This window comes from Epinephelus moara, chromosome 15 (genome assembly GCF_006386435.1).
Source record: "Epinephelus moara isolate mb chromosome 15, YSFRI_EMoa_1.0, whole genome shotgun sequence".
NCBI classification, from domain to species: domain Eukaryota; kingdom Metazoa; phylum Chordata; class Actinopteri; order Perciformes; family Serranidae; genus Epinephelus; species Epinephelus moara.
The window spans coordinates 14,696,716-14,710,516 of NC_065520.1; the positions used below are offsets into that span (position 1 = coordinate 14,696,716).

The window sequence follows — 13,801 nt, forward strand, 5'->3', positions numbered from 1 at the left end:
CCCAAAACAATCTTGATAAAATGTCCCAAAAAATATTTAAAATGTCTGAAACAATCTTGATAAAATGACCGAAAACAATTTATTAAAATGTCCAAAAAATGTTTATAAAATACCTCAAAAAATGTTGATGAAATATCCTAAAAATATTAATAATGTCCAAAAACACGTTAATGAAATGTCCAGAAAATATTATTAAAATGTCCAAAAAATTTTCATAATATGTCCCTAAAAAAATGTTCATTAAATTTGAGACATAATGCTGACAAAATGTCCAAAAAAATATGAATAAAATGCCTGAAAAAAAAAAAATCATAAAATGTCCTTAAAATATTAAAAAAAATTCTTAAACAATGTTGATAAAAATGACCTTTTTTTAAAATGGCCAAAAAAATGTTAATGAAATGTCCAAAAAATATTTATAAAATCGTGTGTCGTGTGGCTTCTGGGGCTCCACATCAAAATATGACAGGCTAAGTATCCTCCTGTGTCAGTTTTGGACGTATGGGGTCAGCATGTTGAAGAACATGTTTGAAGAACGGCGAATTTCAGGCACAAAGATTTTATTTTTAAGTCCCACTTCCTGCTGTAGAGTGAATGACTAACGGACAGCTACTCAACAGAGACGCAAACTAGCCTGACGACATGGCCGAACTCAGTTATGACACTGATTATAATAAATTGTGTGGGACATTGAACTAATGACTGAGGAGAGATCTGGACCCTGCTGCTGGACCAGCTGGGAACCACTGCTCTAAACTGCCTCCACACCAGCCTCATCACTACAGGCTCATCAGTGTGAATTGTGATCCATCACTTCTTCTCCGTCTGCTTACCGACAAGCATCAGCAGATAAACTCTAATCTCATTTACAGCAGCTAATCTGACTCGGCAGATCTGCACCAGTGAACAGACATGTTCAGCGTGAAACTGGCTTTTCCAACATACACTGGCCCTGAGAGAGACACCGCACGACTGACTGCTGAACCCCCCTGAGACGCTCTCCCTGCCTGTAACCTGTTAGCACCTCTAACTGATCAGCTGCTCTCACTTCCCCAGCAGCTCCCAGCTGTCACACACCGGGCCCAGAGGGAGGCAGCGGGAGCAGAGCAGAGATTAGCTGAGGCTGCTGGGGATTGTCCTGCTCCTCTACGAGAAGTGGAGGTGGAGTCTGATGTCTCACTTTAGCCGTCCTCACACTAAGAGGATTGACTCAGACTGGAAGGGATATAAATAAAGAGGTGGCTCCGACTCTGGTCACTCTTGTTTACCTATCCAGTGATACAAACAACATGAATTTACGTCCATTATAAGTGTTGTTTTGTCACTGACAGGCTCAGATTGTTGCTCTGTGTCTGACAATATTATGGAGAGGATCCTGACAGAGATAGACCTTTAGTTAAAGACTAAGATCCTTTTTGTTTAAACAGAAACAGCCCAGGGCAGCCCCAAGTTTGCCGCCTTAATCTCACATACTCATGAAAGTGACTTCTCCTCCCTCCTCCCTCCTCCTCCTCCTCCTCCTCCTCCTCCTCCCTCCCCCTTCATCCTCTGCTGGGAGCCAGTGCTGAGTGGATGAGCAGTAGGGCAAGATCTTCACCACAGCAAAGCATGTGTGCTGTCTCCTCGTGTAACTTGTGTTAGAAGATAAATTAACTCTGTGACGGCAGGATCTGTGTCGCCGAACACAAGTCCAGCCTCATGTTTGACGTGAAGGAGGAAGAACAAACAAGGAGCGATATGGGATTCACTCAGAGATCACCCTGATTTCACCGTCATCATCATCATCATCATCACTCACATTCAGGTAAGCCAAATGTACCCAGATTGGGTTTGTTTTTAATGTTACAGTGTGATTACAAGAAAAGACTCTGAAGTCCTGAGCTTAACAAGTGACACCGGGCTGAACATCTAATTTTAGCCGGTGTAATCTGGGAGAAGGATTTGAGTTAACAGTGCTGGGAAACATGCGGAGCTAATGGGACTAAACACAAACAGATTTAAAGGCAATATTTAGCACTGAATTTGGTTACAATATACGAGACTGGAGCATCATTGATGATTTGATTGGTTTGATTTTGTTTGGACAAGAGTGAATTTGACTGACACACTAGAGTGCAAAATACTCCTGTGTTCAGCAGACATTACTGAAACCAAACAGACGGCAGAAGGAAGTGTGCATCTACTCACCTAGCACCACTGAGCTAGCTAACGTTAGCCAAGACAGACACCATTAATGTTTACATCCAGCCCATTCTCATTACAAAGTTGTCAAATACTGCCGCTTTGTTTGGATTTGGTGTCAGACAACAACGTGTAACATGGTCGGATGGAACCTGTTGCAGTGTTATGATACGCCACGAGTCGGCTGGATGACTGTATAATACACCAGTGGATGACAGAAACACTATCAGGAACAACTTAGGGTGCATTCACACCAGGATAGTCCGGGGGGCTCGGTTCGATTGGGTGGGGAATGCGGAAAAATTTCACACCTTCATTTGGTTCCGTTCACTTTCACACTGCACTTTTTAAAGCGGACCAAACCGCCTGAACAACGTCACGCAGTTACAACAGCTGCTCGTTTGGGGGGAGGTACAGGGGCGGCTGACATAAAATGTCCTAAAAATATTAATAATGTCCAAAAACATGTTCATGAAATGTCAAGAAAATGCAATTAAAATGCCCAAAACAATCTTGATAAAAATGTTCCAAAAAATATGAAAAGAATGTCTGAAAAAAATGTTCATAAAATGACTGAAAAAAATATTAAAATGGCCAAAAAATGTTTATAAAATACCCCCAAAAATGTTTATGAAATTTCTTAATATTAATGTCCAAAAACATGTTAACGAAATGCCCGAAAAATATTATTAAAATGTTCAAAAAAATGTTCATTACATTTGAGAAATAATGCTGACAAAATGTCCAAAAAATGTCTGAAAAATATGAATAAAATCTTTGAAAAAATATTCATAAAATGTCCTTAAAATATTAAAAAATTCTGAAACAATATTGACAAAATGTCCCAAAAAAAATGTTAATTAAATGTCCTAAAAGTATGAATAAAATGCCTGAAAAAATGTTCATAAAATGTCCTAAAAATATTAAAAAATGTCTGAAACAATGTTGATAAAATGACTGAAATTTTTTTATTAAAATGTCCAAAAAACATTTATAAAATACCCCAAAAAATGTTAATGAAATGTCTAGAAAATATTATTAAAATGTCCAAAAAATGTTAATTAAATGTCAAAAAAGTTTAATATGTCCCAAAAAATGTTCATTAAATTGGAGAAGTTACAACAGCTGCCCATGTGGGGGCGGTATTGCCCGAAACGACCACTGACCAGGAAGAAAAAAAGCGTGAGGAAGAAGAAAACCCGGCGCATCGACTGGCCAGGACCGAAAACGGAAATCCATCCCCTTCAGCTGGCTTGGTCACCACAAAAAAAAACAAAAATGCACTCTGCTGTACGTCACTTCTTCTCTTTGGTTTGCTGGATAGTCCGTTTGCATCTCCCACTGTAAGTGAACCGCACCAGGGTTCACTTGCAAGTGAACCGAGACCCCCAGTTTTCAAGTGGACCAGGGTTCGCTCGTTTGGTCCACACCAGAGTTTTAATGAGTGTTCACACCAATTCAAACGAACCAAAGTACTCGTGGAAGTAGACCAGAGTTCATTTAAAGCGGACCAAATAGTGCCAGTGTGAATGCGTCCTTAATATGAAGAGCTGGAAAGTGGTGGATGGGTCCAACTAAACCCAGACTTCCACCTGGGAGGCTGCTGTTCACTTCCTGTTTGAATGTAGAGCCAAACCATGATGTTGTTTTCTAAATTTAACCCTGTGTTTGGTTGACATCGTGGTGTTGGTTGTGGCGTCCTGTAACATAAACACAGTGGGATACCTAGCGTGTAATACGTAGACGTGAAAGTCAACTGCAAAGTGGCGATAGATGATGGTATGAGAACGGGTTGTTACATCGTGCGCTGTCACAAGCACGAGCCTCCTGGCCATGAGTAGATGCACACTTACCTCTGCATGGAATATGATATGGTATACAAGTGTGACTGTGAGCTCATCATATTATCCTGCTCCATGTTTCCAGGCTGATGGACACTCAGGATCAGACGGGGACAGGACTGCTGTCCAGGTGAGTCTGGCTAAGGACTAAGGATCCATCAGAGGCAGTCTCAGTTCACTGCAGATAATATAAATAGTCATGGGAATGGATATTAAACTGATAGTTTGTGTGTATGTGCTGATAAAACATGATCTCTTTTCCAAGGCTGTCCAACATGATGCATTTTGGGAGGAGCAGCGTTGGCCCTGCAGAGTCCAGCGTCAGCAGCCAGAGAACAGAGAACACGAGGAGCAGGAGCAGGTGAGCTGCAAACACATCCCAGTCCTTGGGGGACCGCACTGCTGGAGGATCTGACCCAGATTTCGGCACCATCTTTCAGTCCACACTCACACACCGAGCCTGTTAGCACGGTCACCACAGAGATTTAGCTCTGCTTTTTATCAGTCCCAAACACAGCAAAGTGTCTCTGAGTGACGGGGACGCAGAGACAGAAAGCTACTCTGCTCGAAGCAATGTATTATATCATGACTTAATGCTTAAAATATTACACCTTTTTTTCTCTTGTCATATGACTTAAAGCCAGGGTAGTCTTATGATATTGAGTTGCTATACCTCTCGTAATACATGCAATGATTTGTTTCTCTTCCAGCGATTGTCGCTGCGCCCTGGCTGCACAAAACATGAACAACTCCAACAACAATGATGGGTAAGATGATAAGTCTTGATAGTCCAACCACGAGATTTTGAGACTTTGCTATGGACCAAAAGAGTTGGTCAAAGCGAAGGTCAAAGGGCCGCCAAACTGTTAGGGTTCATGCTCAGGGGGCAACATATATCAACGGATAATTTCATGGCCATCTGTTCATGTAGCTGATGATATCTCACTCTGGACCAAAGTCTTGGTTAGGTAATCCAATCACCAGAAAAAAATGTTGGCATTTTACGTTTCTGAAAAACTGCAGATACATTACCTTTATACATTATCATGTCATGGATACGTTGAAACTTTACTTTTGTTCGTTTATGGTAAAGAAAATATCCTGTTTGAGTTTTAAAAAAAACACTTTCAGGGGCACAATCCTGCCTGGAAAAGCGGCAATGTCTTTTCGTGGCACAACCGGTGGAAAGACACTGACAGGTCACCAAAAACACCCAAACTTGGAGCCTAAAAAGCTGCTTGTAAAACAGCAACAGGTTGATAACAAACTCTCATGTTGTATAAAAAGCTGCTGGAAAAACAGTAACGGCCTGATAAAAACCACTAATTTGTCGTCTACAAAAGCCGCTGGAAAAACAGCAATGGGTAATTTCAAAACACCCACATTCGGTGACTGGTGACAGGTTGCTATAAAACTCTTGTTTGTTGCCTAAAAAGCTGAAAGATTACGTGTATGAACTGAGTCAGGGAGAATCCTGTGGTCATGTAAGACCTGGGGAGCCCAGGACTTTAATTTGTCTACAATTATATTTGGCCTATTAACTGATTCAAAAAATGAGCTACCGACACTTTTATTAAAGTGCATAATGTACGAGCCCTTCACTTGACTTGCTACAGAAAGGCTTTATTCCTCACACAGCATGTCTCTGCTGTTCACACTGGCTATCTCACTTAAAATCAGTGATGGATGTAGTGCTGAGAGCATTGGGACTGCATGACTGTACTGTGTCACAGCGCCCTCCTCAGGCTCTCTGATAGCACTGAATGACAGGGGTCAAGATATTTACCTCACCTGCCTCTGTTTCTGTACATCTACAGTAAAAAAGATGAGAAGAAAGACGAAAAGAAAGATGAAAAGAAAGACGAGAAGAAAGACGAAAAGAAAGATCAAAAGAAAGACGATAAGAAAGATGCCAAGAAAGACGACAAAAAGGATGATAAAAAGGAAGAACCGTAAGTACCACATAGTATTTTCTGTGGCTGCAACTTTCTATTAAATGAGGATTTAGACATCTGTTTGCTCATTTTGATTTGGTATCTTTGAAATGTCCACTACAGTTTCAACTAGCAATGGCTTCATGAACCATTTTCTTTATTTTTTGAGTAAACTCTGGCACTCTGTTCAACAAGGGGTTGAAACCAAACTGCATTGCCATCCCTTGAGCCTTTTTCATTCCACCAAGAGCGCCATCTAGTGGGTTCAGCAAATTGAAAATCTTCAATACTATACTGATAAAATACTTGGATCTCAGTGATACCAACAACCTTTGACAGTACCTTACTTTGCCAAGTATGAACATGCTTTTTAACATAAAACATCCCTTTTCTCGTTCAGAAAGGAGGTGTGGATCATGGACCCCGCCACAGATATGTACTATTACTGGCTGTGCACAATATCTATTCCAGTGTTCTACAACCTGATGCTCCTGGTGGCCAGGTCTGTATTCATGACATTTTCTATTTCCTCTTCACCCTATTGTTGCTTCGGAGCTCTTTGTCATGGTTTTGCCTCTCTGTAGGGCTTGTTTCAACGAACTGCAGTATGCAAATTCAACCACATGGATGGTTGCGGACTACATTTCAGATGTCATCTACTACATTGACACCTTTGTGAGAGCCAGGACAGGTCAGTGACAGGAATTTTTGCTTCGATGTGTGAAGATTAAAGGAAACTTTAAACTCATGATAATGCTAATAAAATTGTTGTTTCAACAGGTTTTCTGGAGCAAGGTCTTCTTGTAAAGGATGAGAAGATCCTGAAAGAAAAGTACATGAAGACGCGCCAGTTCAAATTAGACATCATATCAATCATTCCCACAGATATTGTTTTCCTCAAAATTGGAGTTGACAACCCAGAGTGGAGGTTCAACCGTCTCTTTAGGTTAGCGCGACTCTTTGAGTTCTTTGACCGGACTGAAACTCGAACCAATTTCCCCAACATCTTTCGAATTGCTAACCTTGTACTTTACATCATTATCATTATCCACTGGAATGGTTGCCTCTACTTTGCCATCTCCAAGGTACTTGGCTTTGGCTCAGACACCTGGGTTTATCCAGCCACCACTAATCCTGAATTTGCTCGCCTGGCGAGACAGTACATCTACTGCTTTTATTGGTCCACTCTTACCCTGACCACTATTGGAGAGACACCACCCCCAGTCCGAGATGTTGAATACTTTTTTGTGGTAGCTGACTTCCTCACTGGGGTTCTGATCTTTGCTACAATTGTAGGCAATGTTGGTGCCATGATTTCCAACATGAATGCTGCACGTGTAGAGTTCCAGGCTAAGATTGACTCTATCAAGCAATACATGCAATTTCGAAAGGTCACCAAAGACCTGGAGGCCAGGGTGGTGAAGTGGTTTGACTACCTTTGGACGGAGGAGAAAACCTGTGATGAGAAGCTGGTGCTGAAGAACCTGCCGGACAAACTAAAAGCTGAGATAGCCATCAACGTCCATCTGGAGACTCTACGCAAAGTGCGCATCTTTCAAGACTGTGAAGCAGGTTTGCTTGTTGAGTTGGTCCTTAAACTTCAGCCACAAGTTTTCAGTCCTGGTGACTACATCTGTAAGAAGGGGGACATTGGCAGAGAAATGTATATCATCAAAGAAGGAAAGCTGGCTGTGGTAGCAGATGATGGGGTGACCCAGTTTGTGGTCCTCAGTGATGGGGCATACTTTGGAGAAATCAGCATCCTTGGTATCAAGGGGAGTAAGGCAGGAAACCGAAGAACAGCCAACATTCGAAGTGTGGGCTATTCTGATCTGTTTGCCCTGTCCAAAGACGATCTGATGGAGGCACTCATTGAGTATCCTGATGCTAAAACCTTGCTGGAGGAGAAGGGAAAGTCCATTCTGATGAAAGATAATCTCATAGATGAGTCGCTGGTCGCTGCTGTTGATGTCAAAGACTTGGAGGAAAAGGTCAACAAAATTGAGGGGAATATCGAGGTCATGACAGTCAAATTTCGAAAGCTAGCAGACCAGTACGAATCTTCCCAGCGTAAACTAAAGCAACGGCTCACTAATATGTCAAACCAGGTCCGAACCCTCAGAATAGACGAGTAGATCTTGGCTTGGCGCTGCTACTGCTGGTCTTAAGGACTTTTCCACTTCAGGGCATTCTTTCTGAGGTCATTCCATGGTGCTGTTGGACTCGTCACCAAATAGCACATGACCAGCACTTGGACAGTGGCTGTCTCCATTCATTAATCCTATATATGGTCAAATAGAAAGGTTGCCTTGAAGGTTGACCACTCTCATACACACAGATATTCAGAGGGCTGGGTAATTCCATACTTCATAAGTACCAACTGATAAGCTCAGTCCCTAGGGACTTGGGTTGGGAACCAGAGGGTCGCTTCAAGTCCCCGTCTGGACTTAATATGGAGTGTGAACTTGGCACTCCCGGGCACTACCGAGGTGATCTTGAGCAACGCACTGAAACCCCAACTGCTTGGGGCGCCTGTCCATAGCCAGACCCTCACTCTGACATCTCTCCACTTAATGCATGTATAGTTCCTGTTTGTGTGTGTATTCCAAGCCTGTGTGTACATGACAACAGCATGACAAAATTGAATTTCCCCTCAGGGATTGATAAAGTATCTTCTTCTTTGTGTCCCTACTGAGTATCATAAAACTGTTACTTCAATAGATTATAGGATACTTAGTAAGATTTTCGTGAACATTAAACAGGCACTTTCTGATCATTTAGATCATTTTGTACTGACATATACAGTAAAGTTTCATTGCAGCCGTTTATGTGATGCAGTTGAGATATTTGGCTTATTGTGTTGAATTTTTAAAATGTTTCTTTGCCAGTTTGGTCCAAGAACAAAGATTTGTGTCATATTTGTACCTGTCTGGAAGTAATCTATATGACGCCCAACTCTAGCAATGCATTTTTGTGAGTAATTACAAAGGCATCTTTCAATGCTACATGTTTACTGAAAATAAAAATTGTAATTCACACACCTGCCCAAATTTCTGTGATTAAAAACAAATCACAACCCTTTTTCAATTTTATTTGTGGTATTTGTAGCATGATATTGAAAACAACATTGTTACCAGAAGTACTGTTTCCAGGGTCTGTTATTTAAGCACTGATTGAAATAAACTGATTTGAAGTCAGTCTGTGTCTGTTTCCATCTGCAGCACAAAGACATTAGCAGTCAATTTGGAAAGTAACATGTAAGCAAACATTACAGTATCATTAATATAGAAGAAGGTACGTCAAATGTTGGACTGATGAAATTTGGTACAAATATCTAATTCCCTGTTAGGATTAATTGTAATAACTCAAATGATCCCTGCTTACCATCTAGTGACATCATCATGTCAAAATCTAAATTTGGTTTACGTCCTAATACTTGCAAAACTACTAACATGCATGTTTAGCGCTAATAAGCAAATATTAGCATGCTAACATGGCGAACACTTCCTGCTACATACAAGCCGCAACTGCCGGGGCTAAAGAATGAAGCCAACGCAGAAGTGCCAAAAACTGCAGTTCCTCTAATGGCCACTTGAGGCTGGCTCCAAAAGTGAGTCAGTCCCCTCATGTTAAAATGCCAAACTTTACAGCAGAAATAAACGTGTTTACAACCTTGTACAAAAACGGTTTTAGTCTCCATAGCTAATTTTCCCGTTCATAACAGCTGTACAGAGGGTACATTTTTATTCAACTCACCCATTTCAATTTTGTTAAGGCTTAAAGTTAATGATAATTAAGGGCATGGCCTCTTTGAGTGACAAGCTGTCTGTGCGGTGTTTCCAGTGTTTGAGTTGGATCCACGCCTTGCTCTTTCACAGCTCCACCCTCTCGTCCAAATATGGTCAAACTCGAGGCTTTGAAATGGCAGTCCATAAACCAGTGGGTGACATCACGGGGCCTACATCTGTTCTTTATATTCAGTCTATGGCTACATAACCAGTGGTGTAGTAGGAAGTAGTAGCTGCCCATTGTTTAGCCTCACAGAACAGCTCGCTTAGCTTTCGATGCTAAGCCTCGTCAAAGTCATTAACAAATATATGTAGTCCGAAAAGGTTAGCTTCTTAGCGTGACATATGTTTAATGGTCCTGATGTAAATATTTTATGGATTCAGCATTAAAGGTTCATGACAAAGTAGTGTGACAGAGTTATTTTGTGGCTATGCTCCACTGGCAGGGATCAACAAGAAATCCCTGAACATGGGTAAGACTCATTGTCGTGAAACCAAAGGACCTGCAGACTCGAATCAGGATTATAAGGCAACACAAGTTGGAAAAAAGCTGTCATCTTTATTTAGCATGTTTTCACAACACTGAATACTTGTAGCCTTTCATCAGTTTGTATCTTTTAGAATGTTACCGTCAAGTCAAACCAATCGATTAAAACCGCTTCCCTTTCCAAAATCAGGTTTCACCCTTTTACCTTCACCAGGCTCTAGAGCCCTTTCACATGTCCACGTGAGCAGCATCTTCAGCATTCAAAACGGAGGTACAGAGTAATGGTAAACAGCAGAAACCAGACCTGGGCTCAATAACAGTTGCAAGTAATCCTTAACCTTTGTTTGAACCTACAGAGTTCCACATGATTGAGGTTACTACAATGTTTAGTTGTTATTTCCACAAACTCTCCAACACAGTCCACTGTTAGTCCACATTTCCAGGCACTCCTTGTACTGTCCAAAGTGACTCCAATGAAAGCTAGAAACAAGCCATGAAAAGTATTCTCCAACATCATTTAGCCCAGGTCCAGCTGAAACCATGACGATGAGAAAGTAAAAGAACAGAAAGAATGGCTCAGGGTTGTTGTGTGCTGCTGTGGTCTGAGCGCTGTGGTTCAGTGGCATGTTGTGGGCACCATCGCGCTCACAGGCTGAGCAGCACTTTAAAAAAAAAAAAAGAGACAGTCCTCTTGCAGACACATCACTAGGACAGCAGGAACCTCATGGTTAGAGTGAGAAGTCATTGATTCAATCTCCAAAGACCAAAAAGCCCATGACAACAAACAGAACACCCCTCTGAGTGACCATCTGCAGACTGCTGTAGTCCCCGACCAGCTTTGGATATATCAAACCTGTTTTTTTGATAATCTGGGTCTTGATCAAATCTAAACTCAGGATCCAATTACTAGTTTTCGGGAGCTTTTGAAAATATTCACATTCTACACCAAGGACCATCTTTGAAGACAGACAGGGTTTACTGTCACCCCCTGTGTAAGACCACGCCAATCGGCCAAAACGCAATGTCCTCATGGGAAACCTTGGGTCCTGGCATTCACATAGATGCCGCCTGACATGCTCCATTCAACAAAAAACTGCAAACCAAACCCCCCCCCTCATGGCAACAACACATGTCAACAGCAGTGGATAATGCACCGTGCCACACTGCGAAAACTGTTCAGGAAAGACCAGAGGAACGTGACAAAGAGCTCAAGACGTTGACCTGGCCTCCGAATTCAGTAGATCCCAATCTGATCAAGCGTCTGTGGGATGTGTTCATACCCCATCTTGCAAGCCACAGGACTAAAAGGATCCATTGCCCCAAGAGGTCCTGTGCCTATGCCTTGATAGGTCAGAGCAAGTCCAATCCAAGGTGGCCCCATTGTGAATTGAGGGTACTTCTAGGGTCTTCCCGATCCGTGGTGATCAGATTGGGGAATTCGGACACTAGGTTGTCGCCTTGAGTGCTTTGTCACGTTCCTCAGGCCATTCCTGAACAGTTTTTATGGTGGTGCATGGTGCATTGTCCTGCTGGGGAGGACCACTGCCATGAGGGAGTGCTGTTGCCATGAGGGGGGGTACTTTGGTCTACAACAGTGTTTTGGTTGGGTGGAGCGCGCCAAGTGGCAGCCATATGAATACTAGGACCTAATACTTCCTGGCAGAACAATGCATTATAACAAAATGATCAATGTTTGTCATTTCACCAGCCAGTGGTTTTGATGTTTTGGCTGAGTGGTGTCAGATCGGCTACATTTACTGATCCAGGCTATAATATGTTCAAAAGCTCAAGAAAGGAAGTAAGGGGACCTTGACATAAACGCTATGACATTTCAAGGCAAATCTGAAGATGGGGGGAAACTGTTAAGACAGTTTTACAGCAGTGGTCAAACAAGTGTTTGTCAAGTTTACCTAAATTATCTCAACCACTTATTTGGAAGTAAAACAAAAGGTAATGTTAAAGGACCTTACATTTTTAATAACCGTGTTCAATTTGATTTCGGGGTGTATTTTTCAAACTGTTGAAGGTTGCCATTGGCTTCCATTCGTTGCCACTACGTATAAAAATCTGTAAGATTCTTGACATGTACTCGAGTTGTGTAATCCATCCCTATGTGTGTTAAAATGTCTTCATCTGGTGGTAAAGTGGGTTGAAAAGTTGACACAGCACTACCTCAGATTTAAGATTAGAGTATGCTTTTCATACTGTATATATTCATATTGCACGGAATGGTAGAAATAATTTAAATTCCTAAAACAAAGCACGTTTTGCAAAAGGGTTGGCTGTAGGCATGGGACGATATGAAAATTTCATGGCCAAAATTATTGCGATTCACGATGTCATCCTGATACTTAAACATACTGCATCACTTTACCTGGCATTTTGTTAAGACATATAAATATTTTTAAGGTGTAACAGATAGGACGCACGTTTGTTATTCTTTTAAGCGAAAGACAATGTTAAAAAGCCAGGCATTTCAACTATTTGCAATGGCATCATATGAGGGATGCATGATATTGGATTTTCTGCCAATATCTGATATGCCTATATATAACAACTCATTTGGCCGATAACAGATACTGATATCGATATATCCACTTTTTTCCCCACAGAATTTTAGTCATCATTAAGTCTCCATAACATCATATTACGCATGCATACTCCTACGATGATGCAATGAAATTGTACATCGTCCCATACCTAGCTGTAATGTATGTATATGAATATATAGAGTGCCCCAGGAATGAGTTCTAAAACCCAGAAATGAGTTTGCATTTTAGCACTTCCTCTTCCCTCATCTTGAAGTCAATAGTTTTCAGTTAGACGCCTGAAATAAGGTCTGTCGTTAACACAAGAGGCTTTCACGTTTTGTTCTACGACATAAAATACGTCCGTCAATACCCCACGGTGAATTTTGAAGCCTTCATGTGCCTTACAAAAAGGCGGCTGCTGACAAGAAGCTAAATGAGACTTTGCAGCCTTGTTGTGATAGGTATATTACGTCATGCAACCGTGTAGTTACTTTATCGCCTAACGTTAGCTTGCATTTAAGCTGTAAGGACCATAAACGTGGTGTCCGTTTGAGAAGATTATCCTGAACAAAACATATCAGTAACATAAATGTTTGTTTGCCACAGAGCTTAGTTTCTGCAATAATCCGAAATCCAATGGAGCAATCCCGTCGGCTTTCTGACAAGAGAACCAGGGCGATGCTAACTTCCATGTCATCCCTGGAGCACTCTATAAAACCCAAGGTAACATACTTACCATAGTTACTGGCTGTGCACAATGCAACAAACTGCCAAAAGTGACATTTCAGTGTGTCCATTTTATTTTCACTTTCAAATAAGTGGTTTAAATAATTCAGTTAAACTGTAGATGGGTTTAAAGCCTGCCTACCTGGGTATCTGATGACGTGCTGCCTGACCTAACGCACTCTGCTGACAGTGTCAAATTATAAAGTCTGTGTGTAAGAACATCATGCAGACATTACTGAAGTTCTTTACAGGTACAGCCTAGTCAACTGAACAAAAACAGAACTATCAAATACTACGAAACATCAGCCTGTTC

The 13,801-nt window shown here is 41.5% G+C and overlaps 1 protein-coding gene across 1 annotated transcript; it reads left to right on the forward strand.

Annotated features, from left to right (window-relative positions):
- The first annotated feature begins 1,532 nt into the window (after positions 1-1,532).
- Positions 1,533-11,001, forward strand: LOC126401675 (cyclic nucleotide-gated channel cone photoreceptor subunit alpha-like). The gene is made up of 8 exons (XM_050063053.1): positions 1,533-1,804; positions 4,108-4,152; positions 4,288-4,383; positions 4,733-4,789; positions 5,840-5,974; positions 6,357-6,458; positions 6,541-6,647; positions 6,737-11,001. The coding sequence occupies exons 2-8, from the start codon at positions 4,112-4,114 to the stop codon at positions 8,089-8,091; spliced, it is 1,893 nt and encodes a 630-aa protein (XP_049919010.1). The 5' UTR covers positions 1,533-1,804; positions 4,108-4,111; the 3' UTR covers positions 8,092-11,001.
- Positions 11,002-13,801: the final 2,800 nt, after the last annotated feature.